We start from the raw sequence: 20,032 nt of genomic DNA, 5'->3' as shown, positions 1-20,032 counted from the left end.
ACTTCTAATCCGAAGAACCTAAGTTACGGTTGTGAAGCCTTAACTTTTACATATCCGCCACACCCTCCTCTCGACTACATGAAACGTACTTATATTCTTTGAAATCCTCAAAACTACACATACCTCCAACCTAAACCCTACTCCTCAACTCAATGACAATGCCCCCCAGCAAAACCTCAACCTCAACCCCAACCCCAACCCCAGACCCCCTCGACCCAGTCTCCTCATGGCGCGCCTGGCAAACCCTCACAACAATCTACACAATCCTCCTAAATCGCCAAATCCGGCGACGCTGGGCCCTCGAACAAAAAAGCATGCAAAACAAACCACTATGCGAACGCTTCCAACCCTTGATCTTCCTCGAACCAGTCCCAACCCTCCAAAAACCCAACACGACCCCAACCCCAACCAAAAACGCAACCAACAACCCCTTCAACACAACCACAATGAACAAACTACGCACAAAAGCCGCTCTCCTCCGCGCGCGCGTCGAAAAGGGCAAGGAACTCGCCTCCGAGATCGAGCGTCGCATGGCCCAGGACCCGCCTATTAGGTTTCCGACGCATTTCTGTCATACTTGTGTCCAGGATGGGGAGAGGGTTGAGGTTTTGCTTACGAAGTGTGGACATCGGGTTTGTAGGATTTGTCTTCAGTATGGGGTTGATGCGGATGGGGTTTATGAGTGTAGTATTTGTTTTCTGCCTACGGGGTTTGTGGCGCGGAGTCCGTTGGGGTTGGTTAAGGCTTCGGGGAAGGCTTCTGCGGTTGTGAAGGAGGTGAAGGAGGATGGGGGAGATGGGGATGGGGAGTGGGAATTGAGTGAGGTTTTGTTTGCTGAGTGTTGAGTTGAGTATGCGAGGGTTGGAGTGGGAGTTATGTTGCATTATATATGGGCATATCGGTATTTCTAGCGACATCTATCATGCTATATTTCGATGCAGAACTCATAATGAAACCAAAAGTATGAATTTATGTGCAAGGGACAATTTATAACCAAAATAGCCCTCCTGGGCTGGAAGAAGTTCATGTCCTTCTCAAAGATCCAGTCCAGGTCTAAACCAAAAAAAAAAGAAAAATTCTCCCGATGTAGAACACAATCTAGCGAACCTCTATTGACTAGAGTGGACAAACACCAAAAGAAAATCCAAAATGCATCGTGAGCCATAGCCTGGCCGTCTAGGCCATCCAGGCCATGGGAACGCCTTTTTCGCACCAAAATTGAGAAAGAGGAATCCAAAACGTGGGGACATGATGCCACCGGGGAATGAGGGGGGTCATTATACAGTAATTATGAGAGCCAATGCAAAATAAATAAGCACCTACCCCAAAGCGTGCATGAATCCTGGAGATGGCAGGAAAAGAAGAGGGTGTGAGGGACAACGTCCAAGACACGAATTGCAGCAGCAATTCCGAGAGAAATCATATATAATCCCTGTCTTCAGCGGTCCTCTGCTCTCTCTCCACCGTCAATGACCATATTGACTTCTTTGACGGGATGCAATAGCATAGGAGGAAGACACATGCGGCCCTCGCCAGCCAGCTCCTGCTGCTCACCGCCGTCATTGTCAACGCGGAGACCAAGCCAGCGGCGCCAGAGGTTCGGCGAGAAGCCCGCCGAATAGAACCAGGTCGTACCACGGAAGTTATGTTCACGATCGCCGAAGATGGACGTGCGAGCGCCACCAGAAGCTCCGTTGCGACCGGCATTGAACACTGATTCCAGATGGCGGGTCGGCCAGCGGCGGTCGAGGTAGACGGCATGCGGGACGAAGACAGCCTTGAAGCCGTGGTGCAGCGCGGCAGTTGCGGGCCACATCTCCGAGAACATGCTGTGGCGCTTGAGGCTGCACTCGCGGTGCATAGTGATGAGCAGTTTGCGGGAGATTCGCGACGCGGTGATGATTGCGGTGCGTCGTGGTGGCATGCCCTTTTCCTTGTTGTAGCCTGTCACGTCGTCGCGCAGCAGCCAGGTCGTGCCCTCGGGGTCGTAGAGCGGATTGAAAACGACTAGGTCGGCGTCCTCACCCACGCCCCATTGATACTGGTCCTTATCCATGCTTGTGGGTGGGATGCCCTCACCCTCGACCTCAAAGATGTCTCGTTCGTCGGGGCGCTCGGGACCCCAGATGGACTTGTCGCCCTGTTGGTGCATTGTGCTTCGCGTGTTGCCTCCGTTGCCTGCCGAACCCTTGACGGCGCTCCACATGTTGTTGGCGGAGTTGGTACCGCTCTCGGTCTGCACGCGGACCATCTGCCGGAAGTCCTCCCATGAGCCGTGGACGGACGGAACATAGAAGCGGGCATTGCGCTCCCAGAGACCCTTGCGTGGCTGGTTTTTCGCCCACTCGCCGACCTTATCGAAGAGGTGGTACCAGTGGCCGGTGTAACGCGCATCCATCTCCCAGTTCCAGAAGTAATCGTACTCGGGATGTTGGAAAGCGAAGTACTGCATAGGCATATACGTGCTACGGTAGACGCCGTGGATTGGCAACCCGCGAGTCAAGGTCTCCTCCAAACCGGGATACATCAGGGCCATCTGCGGCTCGGACCAGAGAGTTCCCATACCACGGAACTCCTCTGGCAGCGCATCATCAAGCACACGCTGGTATGTCTCGTCATCAGACCAGATCTGAAGGTTGGTATCCTTAACATGAACCAAGAAGTGAATAGTATACTCGCCACCGGACATCAGCGAGAGCTCTGAGATGACAGAGCGCATATACATAATGTCCTCCGGGGTATAGTGGAAGTCGTGCCATGTGCGGATAACCACTGCAGTACGTGGCAGACGCTCAGGTCCAACCTTGGGCGGTTCCTGGCGGCTATCTTCCGCAGGTGGCAGGGTGTTCACTTTGGGAATACCCACAGGCATAGAAACAAAGCGGTTAAGACGCGGCTCCGGCAGCTCGTTAAAGCGATGGCGATTAGCCGCGTGGCAGCGATGTTGCGCAGCAGCCCAATCCACCTGTCGGAAATCCACTGGCGGGATATCCTCCCACACACGGTCGGCGCCCTCACGATGGCCTTCCAAGCCCGCGCCGATGCCGCCTTTCTTGACCCCGTATCCCAACCCGTATGGACCCAATCGACCAAATCGATCAAAGCACATGTCGTCCCGAATACCCAACATCGTATTCGAGCCTAGCGCTGGGTCCGGGAAGCCCTTTGGAACTCCGGGGTAGCTTTGGATAGATGGAACCCGTAGCGAGTTTTCTGCATTGAGGAAGCACTCACGCTTCTCGCCGTGCTTCTCTACGTACTCCGGCGACTGGTAGTCAGGATAAGGATTGAACACATTACTCAACATGCTCGGGGTCAAATCCCTCTTCGTCACCTTGTTGGCGTCCTGCTCTGCCTTCGGCTCTTTGTGCTCCTCGCTCTGGTCCGTCCGCAGACCCAGGTCGTCGGAGTCATCGCCGGGGTACTCGGGGACATTTTCAGAGCGTGGGACCAAGGCAGATATACCGCCCTCATAGCGGTTGAGGAACGGGAAACTCTCCCATAGTGGCGGCTTCGGGGTCCCGACCTTGGGCAGGTCGACGGCGACTTGTTTCACGGAGGTGGAGATGGTAAAGCGGAAGAGGGTGAGGACGAAGAGGACGAGGGCAGCGAAAAGAGCGAAGCAGAGCCAGCGCATAATCCGCTGGGGCACGCGAAAACCGACGTTAGCTTGGGGGCGGCGAAGACTGCCGCCAGCTACGACGGGCGGCGGGTAGGAGTCCGCGACATTGTTATCGTCCAGCGACTCGTCGTCGGAATCGGGGTGATCGCTCAGGTGATGGTGATATGCGTGGCGCCCGGAGGTGGGTTGTTTTTCGATGTCTGTTTCTCGTGTATTATAGGGTGATGGGGACTTGTAGGCTGCGGAATGCCTCCTCGCCTGAACGGTCATGATGCCAGACAAGATGTCAACATTGAATGAGTGGGGTAATTCCAAGGTTGTCCAAAATCACTCAATCAGTGGCCCATCTATTTAACAAGTGTAACAATAGAATAATCGGTCTAATAATTCCCAAATCAGGGGTGGTTGTTGGAGGGAGGGAGAGGCACGCGATGAGCTGTGTTGTTGATCGTCGGCCTGGCAATGGGGCGGCTCGGCCTTGTGTCACGTTAGAGTGATAAAACAGGTAAAAAGAGGTGGGAAAAAAGGCGAAAACAATGAAAAAGAGTATAAAATAGTTGAAACTGCGTCAAACCAGACAATATACCCGAACAAAACAAGAGATAAACAGCCCCAAAGGGCCCAAGCCGGCATTTTCAGCAGGTAAAGTGCCAAGACCGTTGGCGCTCCAAGAAATGAGGGATTACGCAGTTGTCTCCTCAAATGGACTGGTCCTAGCCCTAGCGGGTCACTTCGTTTTTTTAATCTATTTTGGTTTCGATTTTTATGGGTTCGAGGGGTTCGAGGGGTTCGATGGGTTTTATGGGCCTTCTAGACGAATCTACTGCTTCCTACTTGTGTTTATGTTTGGGTTTGAATCATACACATTCTAAGTATCTAGCTACAACACCATTAGGAGGTGAGTATATCTAAAAAGACTACTAAACAGATTGCTAAAACGGAGAGCTGGAGTCTTTGGTACGTAACATCCTGCATAATATCCATAAAAACACTTGACTCCTCAAGGTCAGCCCCATAAGTCCCTAAACTTCATTGACCACAGCACTAACCAACCCAGTCAGACTCTTCTTCACATGAGCCAAGACATAACTAGCCAGTTCTTTATACAACTTAGGCTTTTCCTCTTCCTCGGCATCTTCATACAAATCTTCAAGAGCTCCTCCGTTAACAGCAACATCCTCATAGATTGCCCGGTCATCTTCGTCTACCCCGATACAAGCAATGAAAGCCCCAAATTTCAGTAGCATCGCGTTGAGAATCAAACGGCACATTCGGCCATTTCCGTCAATAAATGGATGGATGCACACAAAAATGTGTGCATACTTCGAAGCCAAGGCGATAGGGTCGATGGTCCCATTTGTTGTAACTTCTTTCAAATCGCGCTTAAGCTCGTGAAACATAGACTGCATCTTGTATGGAACCAGGGAGGGATGTGGGAACGCATGTAGGCCCGCACTAACTTCGTGTGATCGATAAACACCACTATACTCCGTCCAGGGGGTAGTCTCGGCGTCCACTTTATAGGTCAGAATCCGGTGGGCTTTGAGGATGATTTGTTCGCTAAGATCCTGGCCACGGATGCAAAACTGGTCCATCATAAATTTTGCAGCTTGTACATGTTGCACAACCTCTCGGCGACTACGTTGGACAGCCGAAGTGTCTGCGGGAAGGTGTTGGTGGATCAGACTCTCCTTGGGAGATAAGTACTCTTGGTCCTGCTATTCGATCTCTTCGGGGGTTTCTTCACCACGGAAGACCGCAACACAGAGTTTGAGAGTGATATCTGAGCCACTACCAGCTTTCTCAATTTTGTTTGAGCCATACACCATCTATGCAAGGGAGTGCAGGATATGGTTCTCAAATGCCGCTTCTTGGCGAGGGGTGAGTTCGGTTTTAAACAAATCGGACAGCTCGTTTGCGAGGGTAGCAACCTCGTGGAAGACGGTCTCGGGCTCAAAATCTTCGTGGGCTATCTTGAACTCATAGGAGTCCTTCATGGCCACAGTAAAATAGGTCTCGACTCCACGCAGGGCACGAGCAGACATGATTGTTTGACCGAGGGAAAATGTAGTTTCCATGTGTTGAATAGTGTTGAATGGATTTGATGAGGCTTGGAGAAGTTGGGTTGTGATTATGATGAGCAGAAGATGTATAAATGTAGATTTGAACCCAAAAGTATCTAACTATGCCTATTTAGGCAATGTCCTCGGTGTGAGAGAAAGAACCTTTGAAGGAACGAGAAGGGAAAGAACTACCTAGGTACATGTACTATTACTAGTCAAAAATGTCCTCTGTACAGTCTATGACTTTTATCGCCTTCATATGCATCTCAAAAGACATCTAAAAGGGACATTCAGAAACAAATCAGTGTTCTTACATATAACGTTCCTAGTATCGATCGGCCGAGATTAGTAAAGTCTTACGTCGTCAAAGGTTGTACATACCTAGGTAGTAGGTAAGTACAGTCAATAAGGTTGTGAGCCTCCGTAACCGTCCAAGATTAGTGCATTTTCCACCGAAGTTTCCTGCTTTTATAGGCCCTGGGGGGTGCTTAGTAGATATGTCAGCACGGGCTTAACTTAGCCCCTTCCCCAACCTTCGAAGCTCCATCACACTTTCATATGGCACTCCCCAGGTGGCTGTTTTACAAGATGACAGATGACAAGGCCAATTATTGCTAGAATTCCTTGGGTCGGGTTGAAAAGCAACATACACACCTTTCCATGCTCTCGGTCCCCGAATATAAGCTTCTTCTCCATGTCTCGCGTAGGCAGACGACACTTCATATCTCGCTCTCCTGAGCTCTACGCTGAGACACAGAACGGTCAAGGTAATTATATTTTGAAGTGCGCCATGATCTTGTCGAAATGCACCAAAAAGCTGATTATTTCTCTTCCAGGCGAGAAGATTTCCGAGGAAGATCTGCACTGATACACCAGGCACCGATGGCTGTGAGCTGCGCATTTCATTTTCGGCTTTGACGATGATTTTAACTTGACTCGAATTTCAAGGTTCAATGAAGAAAAAGAGTTGTCTAAGCGTTATGTGGACTTTGACCTACAGCAACTCGTTCGGGTTGCCGTCAGTGTTTGCGAGGGAGCCCAATCTTGTGCGTTGCTATCCTTAGGAACTTGCAATATAATAATATGCTAATACTCACACTAGGCACCAGGGTCACAAAGTGTACAGAAGGCCTACACAACAAGGCATTTATCTTAACAATGGATAACGGTTGTGAAGTTTTCGCAAAGCTCCCGAATCCCAACGCCGGGCCTGCTCGTCTCACGATTGCTTCCGAGATCGCCACACGCAAATTGTAAGATTCCTGATTCCCCTTTTCCACGTACAATCTAATTCAACTCTACAGCTTTCCGACGTGCTGAACGTCCCTGTTCCTCGAGTTCTAGCATGGTCCTTTGACTCAGCATAAAGTCCTGTCGGGGCTGAGTATATCATTGAAGAAAAAGCGCCCGGTGTTCACCTCGGCTCTGTTTGGAATCAATGGCCTCGAAAGTCAAAGCTCCAATTGATCACCCAAGTGATTGATATTCAAAACACTTTTAACCGGTGTGACTTTCGATATGCACGGCTGCATTTACTTCAAGGGTGATCTCCGCTCCCTATGCGAGGAGCCCGAAGAAGCCAACATTCAGTCTGCTACGGCCAGCATTCCTGATATATTTGCCATAGGGCCTCTTACTACCGGCGAGTTGTGGAACGGAGTAAGGGATGGCATGAATTTGGACCGTGGTCCCTGTAAGTCAAGAGAGTCGACAAGCTAGTGTAAAGCCCCTAATTTTCTTTCTAAATATAGGGAAATATCCCAGTGACTACATTCGCGCATTGGGGCGCAACGAGATTGCGTACATCAAGTCACACGCCATTCCTCGGATGAACTATTACCGGTCTCTCAAAACCCAGGAACATCCCGACGATGGGCTCACGCTTTTGACCAAATACATGGCAGTTGCTCCTTATCTTATTCCTCAATCTACCAACGAAGCAGCATCCAACAACGTTCTAATGCATCCCGATCTTCATCTGGATAACATCTTCGTCGATCCAGAGACCCTTCAAATTACACGTATTGTGGATTGGCAATCAGCATTTGTTGCACCGCTATTCTATCATGCCGGCGTTCCAAAGATGTGTACCCACTATGGGCCTCTTCAGGAAGGCTGGGTCGTGCCTGAACGACCGGAAGAATTTGATAGCCTAAGTGTAGAGGAACAACGCAAGATTGATGATGATCTAGAGAGTCAGATTCTTCACAAATACTACGAGGTCCAGGTGTACAAATGATCGCCTTACTGGTCTTTCCTCTAAGATGAGAGGATCCCCATCACCCGAAAACCAGTTCGGCTCATCACGAGAGTGTGGGAAAACCGCCATTTATTTTTTCTTCGTGAATCACTCATGTCGCTCTTTGCTCACTGGGAACAGCTTGTCCCAGGCGTACCATGTCCAATCAATTTCACCAATGAGGATGTTGATATTCATTCCAAGAGGAGAATATAACTGGTGTCGGGAAATTGCTGGCATTGTTCCGGGATGAATCCGTGCTCCCGGCGGATGGTATGGTCGATCCCAAAGACTATGAGATAGCGCGGAAGAATAGCCGGAAATTCAAGGACATCTTCATCGGGTTGGCCAAAGATGACGAAGAGAAGGAATTAGTCACGAAACTCTGGCCATATCAGGAACCCGCAGACACCGAGGGTTTGTGATCGATCAACACGGCAACGCGTCAACGCGTCTTCAGCAGTCAGAGTTGTGTATGTTTATCCCGTTCATTCGGGCAGTCACATGCGTTTTGTCCTATAGATCCAGGGCACTCTATGTGAGTCCGCTAGCCCTAATTTTGTAGATAATCGTACTGCAATGCATATTGTACATGTAGCACATAATCCCAAAGTCCTTGGCTAGACATTGCGGTAAGATAGAAGCTACATTCCTGTACTTTAAACATAAGAACTAAAATATAAACAACCTTGGAATGGCTGCTAAACCCTTAAGTGTTATAGTCCATCACGTGATGGTACCTGAGCCCGGACTGAAATTTACTGAGCCCGACTCAGCCCTACAGGCCTCCTAAAGCAGCCAAAATAGGAAAGCAGATGGAAAGCAAATGGAAATTTCGAAGTTTCTGCTCATTTGTCCCTTTCTCGTTCTCTCTTTCTCTCCTTGCCCAATCTGAGATTCTGAGATTTTACAATTTTGGGTACTTATACAGATCTCTGGGGGGTTCCAAGGCAGAGAAGTAATTTTGGAGTGGCGACGCCGGAGAGAAGAAAAAACAAATGAGGCTAATAGCATAGCGTAGAGGAAAAAGAGCCGTTTGAAGAGAGAACATCAAAAGAAGTAGCGAACCAGTTGCAGAACCCCTTTCCTTGCAGAGATCAATGTCATGTGTGGCCAAAGAACTCCCCGCCATCGTCATCATCAATCCATCATTTGCAGATTTCCGGTATTCTCCATCCAGCTACACGTCCGATTCGCATTCGCATTATAGACCTTAATCGCGGTTGGTTTTCCGGAGCGCATCGGCAAGCCACTCCAGACCCTCGTACAGACCATCACCAGTGGTGGCGCAGGTAGATTGGATGAACTAGATCGATCGTTAGTGACTCTGTAGGCATCACAGGCATCAAGGATGTCACTTACCCAAGCACGACGGGTAAGGCTCTGAAGACCAAGCTGCTGCGTGATCTCGGCGGGGCTCATGGCGTTCTAGACAAAAGCGGGGGAGGTCAGCATAACATTTCATCTACCAAACATTCTCCGATAAATCCAAATCCTTACCGGCAAATCCTGCTTGTTGGCGAACACCAGGAGGAGAGCATCGCGGAGCTCATCCTCGTTCAACATGCGCTGCAACTCCTCACGGGCCTCAACGATACGATCGCGATCGTTGCTGTCAACCACGAAGATGATACCCTGGGTGTTCTGGAAGTAGTGGCGCCACAGAGGACGAATCTTATCCTGACCACCGACATCCCACACGGTGAACTGAATGTTCTTGTATTCGACCGTCTCGACGTTGAATCCTGCATTAGGCGTCAGTTTCCGGGAGGAGGCGTTCGACATTTCTCCCCACACGGCCTTATGAAATGGCGAAGAGCGCATCACGGTGTCGGCGGTAAATGGGTCGGGGGAGCGGACTAACCAATCGTGGGAATAGTGGTGACGATTTCACCGAGCTTGAGCTTGTACAGAATGGTGGTCTTACCGGCGGCGTCAAGACCGACCATCAGGATGCGCATCTCCTTGCGACCCCATAGCCGGTCAAACAGCCGCGAGAAAGTAATACCCATATTGTCGGTAGCGAGAAATCCCTCGGATCCTGAGGAGTGGATAGGTCAGAGAGATATCGAGTTGATGTGGTTGAAAGGGGAGAAGCGGAGGGGTTAGAAAACGTGTTGTGGACTTGTCGGTCAGAGATCCAGGGGGGGGCAAGTCTGGGCACGAGCCAGTCAAAACCGGATCAACCACTTACCGGCAGAAAAAGGTATAAGAGTTGATTTGGAAGTAAAGAACACAAGTTCAGGGGAATTATCGAAAAGAGAAGTCAGAAGGGGAAATTTGGGGTTTCGTTTTTTGTTTTGAATACGCAGAAATACGATGGCGGTGGGCGTAGTCTTCGTCACCTGTTTGTTTTCTTAGAGAGCACGCAACACCACCTGGGCACGTTATGGAAAATGAGGCTGAGATACAAAAGAAGACAACTTATGATTTTACGGATTCTTTCAAGTATATATGTATGGTGACTTATTTATAATAGTTCTGCCTATATAGATGGAAACGTATATATTTTCTAGGAAGAGGACACCGTGTTGGCCCCGTGTTGGCCCCGTAAGTGAAATACCAAAGGGAGTCCCCGGGCTAAGACCCTCAAAAAACGGTCCCACTGTGTCTGATAGGCCGACTGATAGGCCCGAACTTCCACACTTATCGTGCCTGCGTAATTTCTCTGGGTCCTCTCTCTTTGGTTCTTCCGTGTCCTCTCCTATTGTTCTGATCGTCGTGACATTTTTTGTCGAGACGTTCGGAAGAACGTTCGTACCATAGACCGGTAAATCGTCTTACCTTCTACGGTATCGCTGGCATAACCGAAAACGGTCAAGAGCAAGATGGATGTAACGAAGATCACCGCAAAACTGACCCAATACTGCGTCTTAGTGTACCCGTTCTTCACACCAATGAGTTCCGTCGAGAAGTATGCACTCATCAAGCTAACTGGCAGGAACAAAATGGTCGCCTTAGCCAGCAGAATAGTGATCCGAGTGAGCTTCTCAACAGCCTGCGAGTCCTTAAGCGCAATCAAATTGAAATTCTAGGCCGTGTCAGCACTGTTCTCGGAATAAAGATCGGCAAAATACCCACCAGGAATGTCAAGGATTCTTTCTCATTGAGGCAGTTCTCAATCTCGCTCAAACAGTACAAATTGATGCGATCAACCAACCGTTCGAAGCGAGCCACAGCCGTCGAGCTCAATTGCACCCCAACCGATTTCTCAGTTGTGTTATGAAAACCGGAATTGCTCACGAGACTCGACTGGCGCATATCCACAAACTCCATCTCGCCAAAGGTGGCTCCATACGAGAGGGGGGCTGGTTGCACCGAACGCGCTTCGTCGCGAAGCATGCGTTGCCGTTGCAAGAGTCGCCGCATGATAAGCTCATAGCTCTGATACAATCGTTTGAGAACCGCGAGTCGTCGGCCCAGCCAGTGCAACTCGTTCACCAAATCCACTATCGGACGATCGAGCATTTGGCCTCTCTGCGCGGAGTTAAGCCACAATCAGAATACATCAACAAAACGTGATACAAGGACGGTACTAACCAATTCCTCCAAAGCAACACCATATTTGTGTTCTCGCTTTGCGATAAGTCCATAACTTGACACCCAGTCATCGAAGATATAATAGAAGAGCAAACTCGGTCCATCCTCTTGCTTGATATTGGCTTGATCCGGCCCGAGGTCACTAAAATGTCGCACCCGAATGGTGATTAGCGACTCGCTCTCGGACATGGCAAAGTGCTGCCTCGAAACGCCAGCGAAAATAAAGCGAATGTTTCTGCGCACAATGTCGAGGACTGGCTTGGCTTCATCTATCGGCACTTCCTGCTGTCTTGCGAACGGGTTCTCTTGGATTGATATTATTGTGCCTGCAAACAAGTCAGCGGCTGCCCTCGAGGTCCGGGGAATGGGGTGTCGCCGTGCGGCTCATACCATCATCACACTGGATCAGCCAGGTCCAAAGCCGTTTTCCGTCCGGGAGATCTTTGCCGTTCGGTTGTGATAGTGTGGGGATCACGAACAACGTATTATAGCCGACACATGTGTCTGATGGATTGTTTAATGTTCATCCGACTCAAGTTTGGTATGATATACTTACATCGAGGACCATGATCCACAGAAGAGAAATGCCAAATTTGATCTGTGACTTGGGCAAAGGTGAGGTTCTTGAATGATGCTGACTCGCGCGATTTATCTGGATCGACAAGATGCTTGAGTGCATTCTCAGCATCATCCACTTCATGCTTGAACGACGGCGCAACACTGGGCGATTGCGAAGTCCTTTTGGTTGGTAATGGTGTAGGTGTAGTTTTGGGTGCAGGATGCACTGGCTCTGTGCACATCATCCCCTGTAGTCGTTCTGACACTCCATAGTGTTTGGTAATTGCCTAAGAACTCCATCCATGGTCAGTCATAACTGCCCATGGGAATGAAATTGAACATCCTACCCTTATACTTTCTTTCTGCTCCTCTGGTGCCCATATATTACTATGATCACGATTAGTATACACTCAACTACATCTGAGTACTTAGCTCTTACATCCACCGTGTACCGAAACATTTGTCTCTCTGTATCATGTCAGGTCTTGACTTTTGAATAGTCTCTACAATCAACCAAGTTGAATGTCGTGAACTTACCGGTTTACTCAGCAATAGTTTGAGTTCATTGGTGCCTAGATCAGATGCACACCATGCCTCTTCATTACCGAAATCGAGCACAAAATTCTGAGTAAGAGGATCCTCTAGGCAGCGCATAGCAGTGTAAAACTGCGTCTTATCGTCGATATCCTTGAACTTTTCCACAAGCAATCCCTCATCGTCAAGACTTGAATAGTAATCCTGAGGCGCAGTTGAGTCGCGCGAATCTGTTGTATGAGACATGATGAAGCAAAGCAAACTACCCAGGTGGTTTTCCAGGCGCTGAATTTGGAGGGAAAGACTTGTAAATAAGCCACAAAATCAATAGCCAATAGTCGAAAGATCTGCTGTCAAATCAGGAGGGGTATCGGATACGGATGTGGTCAAGGGTCCGGAGGTCATATAAACAACCTTATGAATTGTAAACCCGGAGAATATTACAAAGAGAATAAGTAGAAAGTCAAGTTTAAATATTCTAATCCCACCGGGGTGCAGCCTCAATTAAATCAAAATGCAAGGCAATAGTCCTCAACGCCAAAGGGGGGTTGGGTGACCAGTCATCTGAGGCTGACACTGCCGCCGGTCACGTTTAAGCGCTGCGATCATCTGCAGCCCCCGCAGGCCATGTCAAGCTCGTTTCACCTGTCGATATTTTCCTAAAATAGATAAAGTAGCTCCCTATTTGCTCATTTTGTGGGCGGTCGTGTTATGTACCCGTCTACTTAGCGAAAGCTTGTGTGTTTATCAGTCATTCGGACTATTCAATATATATTGTGCTGGGGTCACAAGGTACTAATGACGAGCAGCCTTGAAGATCCTTCTAGGTGAGTATATATGTACTCCGTATTCAATAATCAATACAAGGTAGGGCAGTTTGTGAAAATGATTTTATCCACTCGACTGGGATACTATGTTCCTATTTAATATGGACGTGTGCCTGCGGCTGATCTAGATCTTCGGGGATATCCGCAAAACAATGTAACTTTATCAGTACACATAAGATCAATCCTAACCAATATCGCCAGACAACATTATTATTAAATGACAAAGTTCCTTTCACGAATAATAATGACATATGATAAATAATAAAGTAATGATTGCTACGTATAAGCGGGTCGGCCGTGTGGCGGACCCGATGCTTCTATATTGTACATCCCCAGTACAACAATGAATAAACATACGTACATGAATTGTAGGTAGCTTTGAACTCTGAGTTATGAATTCCGTACGGTCTATGTCTTTATCTAGGGATTGGAATCATTCCCGTTGAGAGTAATGACAAGGATTCCAAATGTAGTAACGGCTAAGGCGTAATAGGCAAGGCCCGGCGGTTACTTGGAGCAGCAGCAACGTTCACATGGCGAAGCAATACTGAGAAATGTCAGGAATACCAATGTTGTTATTCAAGCCGAGCCGACGGCTGCTGATACGATTATTTGTATGAGCGAGTGGAATTGAAGTGAGAATGAAGTATCCGTGGATGTATTGACCCGTCAACGAGATGATGGTGCGAAATTTGCTCGATGTGGTATGTTTTAACAAATTTGTTGAGATCTACCTAAGAATAATCCTATAACACCGACAAACGTTACCTCAGTCATTCAGCGTACGCCTTGCTGAGATTGGATTGGGGAGTGTTTCCTGTTGATGCCTCAGGCCATAAAGCGAGTCAGCAAGCAAAAAAATCACGTCTAGGGCACCGCTAATCCTAATCTAGACTAGCGTATGTCCACACCCACAAGCGGAGAAATTCACGGCCCTCGACAATTTCTTTTCTCAAGCATTCAGCGCAGAGCCATACCATAAGAATTTCAACTTCTTTTGGAAGACTGTAGCAATCATGTCCAAGATCACAGTCGGTACGTTTCACCTCATGCTCCTACCTACATGATCTAGCCACTAACTGCTCTTGTGTCATTACAGCCGGAGTGCGCCAGAATGTCGAGAACCTTCTCAACTACTCTCTCAATGAGAAGAAGCGTAACTTCAACGAGACCGTTGAGCTTCAGATCGGCCTGAAGAACTACGATCCCCAGCGTGATAAGCGTTTCTCCGGCACCATCAAGCTGCCTACCGTCCCCCGCCCCAACATGGCCATCTGGTGCGTTTTCCATCGACAACCCCTCCCGCGGCGCAAAATTTTACATCCGTTTACGATGCGCAACGGCGAAGGAAATCTACACCTCGAATGAACACAGAAGCTAACGGACGAAATATATAGTATTCTTGGTGACCAGCACGATCTTGACCGTGCTAAGCACCACAGCATCGATGCCATGTCCGTTGACGATCTCAAGAAGCTCAACAAGAACAAGAAGCTCATCAAGAAGCTTGCTCGCAAGTACGATGCCTTCCTTGCTTCCGAGGGTCTGATCAAGCAGATTCCCCGTCTCCTCGGTCCCGGTCTCTCCAAGGCCGGAAAGTTCCCTACCCCCGTTTCCCACGCTGAGGACATGGCCGCCAAGGTCACCGACGTCAAGTCCACCATCAAGTTCCAGCTCAAGAAGGTTCTGTGCCTCGGTGTTGCCATCGGTAACGTCGAGATGGAGAAGGAGGCCCTTGTTGCCAACCTGATGCTCGCCATCAACTACCTCGTCTCCCTCCTCAAGAAGGGCTGGCAGAACGTTGGCAGTCTTGTCATCAAGGCTTCCATGTCTCCCCCCCACCGTGTCTACTAGATTATCTGTCGCTTAACTGCGCCGGTGTTTTCTAGTTTGGGCCTGAGAACTGGGTTTATGTCATCGTCTCACGACTGAAAAAAAATATGAAGCTCATGATCGGTCTCAATTTTCTATCTCCATATCGTAATTTTACATTCTAGTACAATGTAGCTGTAGATAAATCTTAAGAATTGTATTGTACATCGCTCATTATGTGAAATAAGTGACTCTATGATACACATACAGGGAATCAAGTTACTCCATGCCTTCCATCAATTCGGTCTTATCCAAAATCATGCCCCGCATGCCAATGAACTCACGAAGGCTTTCCCACTCTTCCCCAACCTCCTCACCTCTCATATAAGGGTCGGTGAAACCCCACGCGACAGCAACTCTATCCATGGCGGCGCGCTCTTCCTCACGCAACCATCTTTGCCGCAGAGGGATACCGGGAATCCAGACCACACGCTCCATCTGATCGTTAGCCGTGGTAATGGCCAAGATGCCCATGGAGGATGTACCGCCAACATAAGCCAGTGTAGCGGCGAACGCTATACCAGTCGCTACGTTTGGATCCATTGTGTTCTGGAACGTTGCGGCCCATGATGCGAGAGCATAGCAAGCAGCCGGGGCAGCCGCAAGGCCGGCTAGTGGGACACCGGCTTTCTTGAAGATCTTCGCGCGGTGGAAGGCGGGGGCGCAGAAAGTGTTATCGATGATGGCTAGCACGAGCGAGAGGTTTTTCTGTCCAATGGCGACCCCAAGAGCCATGTTAGCCAACTCCGCTGGAACGGCGCTGTTGATACTCTTGGGATTAGCCTTCAGCAACTTCACTGGAGAGCTGCCCTCTTCTGGGACAGGCTTGTAGGCGTAAAGGTGGAATATCTCGGGGAAGTGCTCGGCCCGTCGCAGCAGAGTCAGGGTCTCGGTGCAGGATGCCAGAGCTTCGGGCGAAATGAAGACCTTCTCATCCTTCAAAAGTTCAATGGCAATTTGTGAGACTGAGTCTGCCAGTCGTGGGTCCGGGTGTTGTGAGGACTTTGATTTGCCTTTGTTCTTTGCGGCGGTTTGCTTCTCCTCAAGGTCCAGCAAAGAAGAGATCGCACTGCCCTCCCCCTTTGAGGAACCCTCACTTTGATCCCGTTCTCGCGAGACAAGGGACTCGGCGACGCGCTGGCATCTTTGTAGCAATTCTACTACCACCTCGTTGGAAGCCACAGCGTTTGATTGGTGCAGGGCAGATGCATCCTGCGCAATTTCTTTGATTGCAGCCTCTGGGCTTACCTTAGTGGCTGAAGAGGAGGCGTATCGGCGAGAAATGAGCAGAGGAGAGCCCAATGCAAACTTATCGGTTCGTTTCGAGGGCTGTAAGCGGAGATTGGAGGCCGCAGTTCGACTTGCGCGAGCGGGTAGACGCGCGATAGGGAGACCACGACGGGGCGTTGAAGTCGAGAATTGACATAATTGACAGATTGGGCCCTGTAGCCGGGAGCCTTTATTGGCTGTTAGAACAACTCTTTTCATGGCTGTGGTGATGAGTAACGTTGTGAGGCAGCTGTATTTTTCCGATGGGAGAGTCTAGGCGGAGACTTCGCCCCGGCGCTGTCCACTTCCCCGTACTCGTACCCTGACGTCTTCTTACTTCTCTGCCTAACAACTTTAATGTTCCTTTTATTCAAGGAACACATTTTCCCGACCTGACTATTTACTGAATTATATGCAATCGACTACCTGATAATCTCATCATCTGATCCACAACCATGCCACCACCACCTCCTCCCCCGCCGCCGCCGCCGGGAGGTTTGGGTGGTCCTCCCCCGCCGCCCCCTCCAGGAGGTCTCCCAGGGAGACCTCCTAAAGGACAGGCCAAAGACCGGGTATGTAGATTGGGTGCTTAAGTTCCATTGCTGCAAGCAACTTGTCGCTCAAGGAATTTAGTAGCTAACCTATAGATAGGGCGCACTTCTTTCAGATATCCATAAGGGCGCCAGGCTGAAGAAAGCTGTTACCAATGATCGATCAGCACCTGTAATCGCAGGCTCAGGAGGCGCCTCAGCAGCTCCTCCCGTCGCGGGTGCGCCGCCTGTTCCTGGTGCGAGGCCGCCTCCAAGCGGGCTTGCACCGCCTGTACCATCCGGTCCAGCCGCGAATCGATTACGAAGTAACAGCGAAGGAGTTTCTGGGACAGATGGTGCAGCCAGTGCAATGCCACCTCAATTAGGGGGCATATTTGCTGGTGGGATGCCCAAGTTACGCAGTCGTGGTGGTGTCGATACAGGGGCCAATCGAGACTCGCCATACATCTCTGATTCCGAAGGTGCACGTCGACCACCTGCTGCGCCAGCTCCAAAGCCTCCAACAGCTCCCAGGCCTCCTGGAGCCAGGCCGCCTCCTCGTCCCTCATCGACCGATTCACCGCCTGCACCGCCGGTCAATCATTTGGTTGCCGGCTTGAAGAAGCCTCCCCCGAGACCTGCTTCACGATCCTCTACAGTTCCACCGCCAGCTACAAAGGCCCCCGAAGCGCCGCCTCCACGTGCGCCTCCTCCACCTCCAGCACCAGGAAAGTTACCACCACCGCCTGCATCGAGAAAACCGTCCGGACCCCCACCACCTCCCCCATCAGCCCCCGCGACTCGGGCACCTCCTCCCCCGCCGGCTGCTTCTAGATCGACACCACCCCCTCCCCCATCAGCAGCCCCGCCATCAATTGCTGCGCAGGCTGCTCGTTCCGCCCTGGGACATTCTTCGCCTTCGGCACCTCCCCCGCCACCCCCATCAGCTGCCCCAGGTGCTCCACCACCACCTCCTCCCACTTCACTTCCTGCAGCTCCGCCAAGCGAGCCGCCATCCCGACCTTCCCCTGTTTCTTCTCGCCCTGTCTCCCACGAACAATTTACAGCACTAGACCCTAGCGCTTATACACTTTCCAATGGTGGACCGCCTGCACCAAGCTCACGAATCCCTTCAACACAAGGACATGGTCCAGTCCGAATAGAAGACCCGCGATTCAAATTCCAGAGCGATGGGCTGCTCCCCAAACCACGGCAATTTATCGGTGGAGACCGCCGATACCGCGCTGGGAGGGGCAGCAGTGTTCCTTTGGATCTGACTGCTTTGCGAGGCTGATTGGAGTGCATGGGAAATTGCGGGCGATATCGTGCACACATAGTGAATTGCTATACATAAATCCTTTTACACTAGATTCATCTATGTAGCTTATTGTCACTGTAGCGAAGTTTGTAAAAGAAACCCTACCTGGGCATGTTTTCCAGCTTATAAATCTCGTTCATCTCCTTCCATTAAACAGTATAAAATGATGTGGTATCCACCTCTCCCATAAGCTTCGGCACGTGACCAAATCGGGGATGTCAATCGTTCATCGTGGAAAACAACCATGAAGCACCAAGATACGCGCTGCCACCAATCCCTTTGCTACCAGTCGAGATTACCGACTCGCGTTTATTGTTATCAACCAGGAGGGTTCTCGCAATCTTCACTTGAGATTCAGCAAACAGCACAGACCCGCTCCGCGCCATTGCCATCACCTCACATTCAATTGGCCTCGAACTTTAAACGGAGCTCCCACACCTTTGGTTTTCCCTCAGCGAGCTTTACGATTCTCAACAAGTCAGCATTGCCGCGCCACGAACAATCGCGGCCAATCCAGCTCTTTGCCTCGGCGAACACTTTTTGCGCGAAGTGACAGACTCCGAGGATCCACGAACTCTCCTCCGGTCACGGAAAGCAAGATAGCTACCCCAAGACTAGTGTTACAGCAACACCACCGAGCTCGAGACGTAGCTTGATCCCGACTCTGCGGTGCATCTACCTGTACCCGGTCAACCGCAAAATTGAGATACCCTTGCACCTTACCTTGTTGAACCGCCGCTCTCCCATTCACCATGTCTCTCCACTTCTACGTCAATAGTAAGTTTTGCAGTTAGCTGAAATGTTTACACATTCCATCTCCTACATCCATAGACCAAGTGCTGACCACTCTCGACCGAGCAGAAAAAGTCCTCATCCTCACAGTTGATGGCCGCACACTCATCGGCGACCTTCTGTCAACCGATCAAACAACCAATCTTGTTCTCGCTAATACCGTTGAACGCATCATCCGCACCCCAGACGACGACGAGCCCTCTGCCGAAATTGAGCATGGGCTGTACCTGATCCGCGGTGACAATGTCGTGGTGTGCGGTGAAATAGACGAAAAAATGGACGGAGATATCGACTGGTCCAAGGTTAAAGGCGAGGTAATCCGAGACACGAAGAATGCATGAGCGGGCTTTGCACGGTGCTATTTTCTATTGTCATTTTTCGGGCGTTTTGGGGAAACCATTTGCATGCGATACAATGATTCAGCAAGCCGATGAATCCCGGAGTTTGCCAGCGTTGGGTGTGGCCCTTTACTATTGAATCCGCCATTGTGGGCTTGGCCCTTGGCCCTACAACGATGCGCAGATACGCTGGGTGCTGAATGTCAATGCGCCATGTTTTGATTATTTTCCGTTGCGAACCTACAGCGATCTCTCGCGGGTGATGATGTGCTCTCTTGCCATCTCTGATGTGCAATGATGCAATGGCCAAAGCATATAGGAGGGGCTGCACATTGGGATTTGCTATCAACTCGGCATTCTTGCCCCTCGAATGACTTTGCGGGGGCTAGAGCACAGACGGCGCTGGGCACACAGATGAATTTACAACAGGGGCTGGATTCTACTACTACTTGCCTCTCCCAAGTATGAGATGGTGGGGGGCCCCTATGTTTCAGAGGAATGTGAATTTACACCAACAGTATGATTCGATA

At 50.0% G+C, this 20,032-nt stretch overlaps 10 protein-coding genes across 10 annotated transcripts; 5 read left to right on the top strand and 5 right to left on the bottom strand.

Annotated features, from left to right (window-relative positions):
- Positions 1-158: 158 nt before the first annotated feature.
- On the top strand, positions 159-845 carry N7455_006552 (uncharacterized protein; the record flags this gene model as incomplete). The annotated part of the gene is made up of 1 exon (XM_040962311.2): positions 159-845. One exon carries the CDS (start codon positions 159-161, stop codon positions 843-845), a length of 687 nt encoding a protein of 228 aa, XP_040807246.2.
- A 593-nt stretch (positions 846-1,438) lies between these two features.
- Positions 1,439-3,892, bottom strand: N7455_006551 (DUF3405 domain-containing protein; the record flags this gene model as incomplete). The annotated part of the gene is made up of 1 exon (XM_040962319.2): positions 1,439-3,892. The coding sequence occupies one exon, from the start codon at positions 3,890-3,892 to the stop codon at positions 1,439-1,441; it is 2,454 nt and encodes an 817-aa protein (XP_040807241.2).
- A 752-nt stretch (positions 3,893-4,644) lies between these two features.
- Positions 4,645-5,220, bottom strand: N7455_006550 (Fic family protein; the record flags this gene model as incomplete). Its single annotated transcript, XM_040962310.2, has 1 exon — positions 4,645-5,220. One exon carries the CDS (start codon positions 5,218-5,220, stop codon positions 4,645-4,647), a length of 576 nt encoding a protein of 191 aa, XP_040807240.2.
- Positions 5,221-5,451: 231 nt separating this feature from the next.
- On the bottom strand, positions 5,452-5,700 carry N7455_006549 (uncharacterized protein; the record flags this gene model as incomplete). The annotated part of the gene is made up of 1 exon (XM_065605377.1): positions 5,452-5,700. The coding sequence occupies one exon, from the start codon at positions 5,698-5,700 to the stop codon at positions 5,452-5,454; it is 249 nt and encodes an 82-aa protein (XP_065461231.1).
- Positions 5,701-7,203: 1,503 nt separating this feature from the next.
- N7455_006548 (uncharacterized protein) lies at positions 7,204-7,924 on the top strand (the record flags this gene model as incomplete). Its single annotated transcript, XM_040962308.2, has 2 exons — positions 7,204-7,378; positions 7,437-7,924. The coding sequence occupies 2 exons, from the start codon at positions 7,204-7,206 to the stop codon at positions 7,922-7,924; spliced, it is 663 nt and encodes a 220-aa protein (XP_040807239.2).
- Positions 7,925-9,137: 1,213 nt separating this feature from the next.
- On the bottom strand, positions 9,138-12,802 carry N7455_006547 (uncharacterized protein; the record flags this gene model as incomplete). Its single annotated transcript, XM_065605376.1, has 13 exons — positions 9,138-9,230; positions 9,287-9,352; positions 9,425-9,669; positions 9,789-9,965; positions 10,119-10,269; positions 10,686-10,955; positions 11,006-11,401; positions 11,465-11,790; positions 11,855-11,968; positions 12,021-12,309; positions 12,370-12,409; positions 12,462-12,490; positions 12,560-12,802. 13 exons carry the CDS (start codon positions 12,800-12,802, stop codon positions 9,138-9,140), a joined length of 2,439 nt encoding a protein of 812 aa, XP_065461230.1.
- Positions 12,803-14,060: 1,258 nt separating this feature from the next.
- On the top strand, positions 14,061-15,346 carry N7455_006546 (60S ribosomal protein uL1; the record flags this gene model as incomplete). The annotated part of the gene is made up of 4 exons (XM_040962313.2): positions 14,061-14,087; positions 14,277-14,418; positions 14,483-14,660; positions 14,781-15,346. The coding sequence occupies 4 exons, from the start codon at positions 14,061-14,063 to the stop codon at positions 15,235-15,237; spliced, it is 804 nt and encodes a 267-aa protein (XP_040807245.2). The 3' UTR covers positions 15,238-15,346.
- A 128-nt stretch (positions 15,347-15,474) lies between these two features.
- N7455_006545 (uncharacterized protein) lies at positions 15,475-16,743 on the bottom strand (the record flags this gene model as incomplete). Its single annotated transcript, XM_040962306.2, has 1 exon — positions 15,475-16,743. The coding sequence occupies one exon, from the start codon at positions 16,741-16,743 to the stop codon at positions 15,475-15,477; it is 1,269 nt and encodes a 422-aa protein (XP_040807237.2).
- A 236-nt stretch (positions 16,744-16,979) lies between these two features.
- Positions 16,980-18,348, top strand: N7455_006544 (putative proline-rich, actin-associated protein Vrp1; the record flags this gene model as incomplete). The annotated part of the gene is made up of 2 exons (XM_040962323.2): positions 16,980-17,096; positions 17,176-18,348. 2 exons carry the CDS (start codon positions 16,980-16,982, stop codon positions 18,346-18,348), a joined length of 1,290 nt encoding a protein of 429 aa, XP_040807248.2.
- A 776-nt stretch (positions 18,349-19,124) lies between these two features.
- N7455_006543 (U6 snRNA-associated Sm-like protein LSm8) lies at positions 19,125-19,505 on the top strand (the record flags this gene model as incomplete). The annotated part of the gene is made up of 2 exons (XM_065605375.1): positions 19,125-19,149; positions 19,234-19,505. The coding sequence occupies 2 exons, from the start codon at positions 19,125-19,127 to the stop codon at positions 19,503-19,505; spliced, it is 297 nt and encodes a 98-aa protein (XP_065461229.1).
- Between the last annotated feature and the right edge of the window lie 527 nt (positions 19,506-20,032).

Source organism: Penicillium solitum (genome assembly GCF_028829755.1).
Source record: "Penicillium solitum strain IBT 25940 chromosome Unknown utg000004l_segment0_segment0, whole genome shotgun sequence".
Taxonomy (NCBI): Eukaryota; Fungi; Ascomycota; class Eurotiomycetes; order Eurotiales; family Aspergillaceae; genus Penicillium; species Penicillium solitum.
The sequence above is the reverse complement of the archived record's forward strand: the minus strand, read 5'-3'. Positions and strand labels throughout refer to the sequence as shown.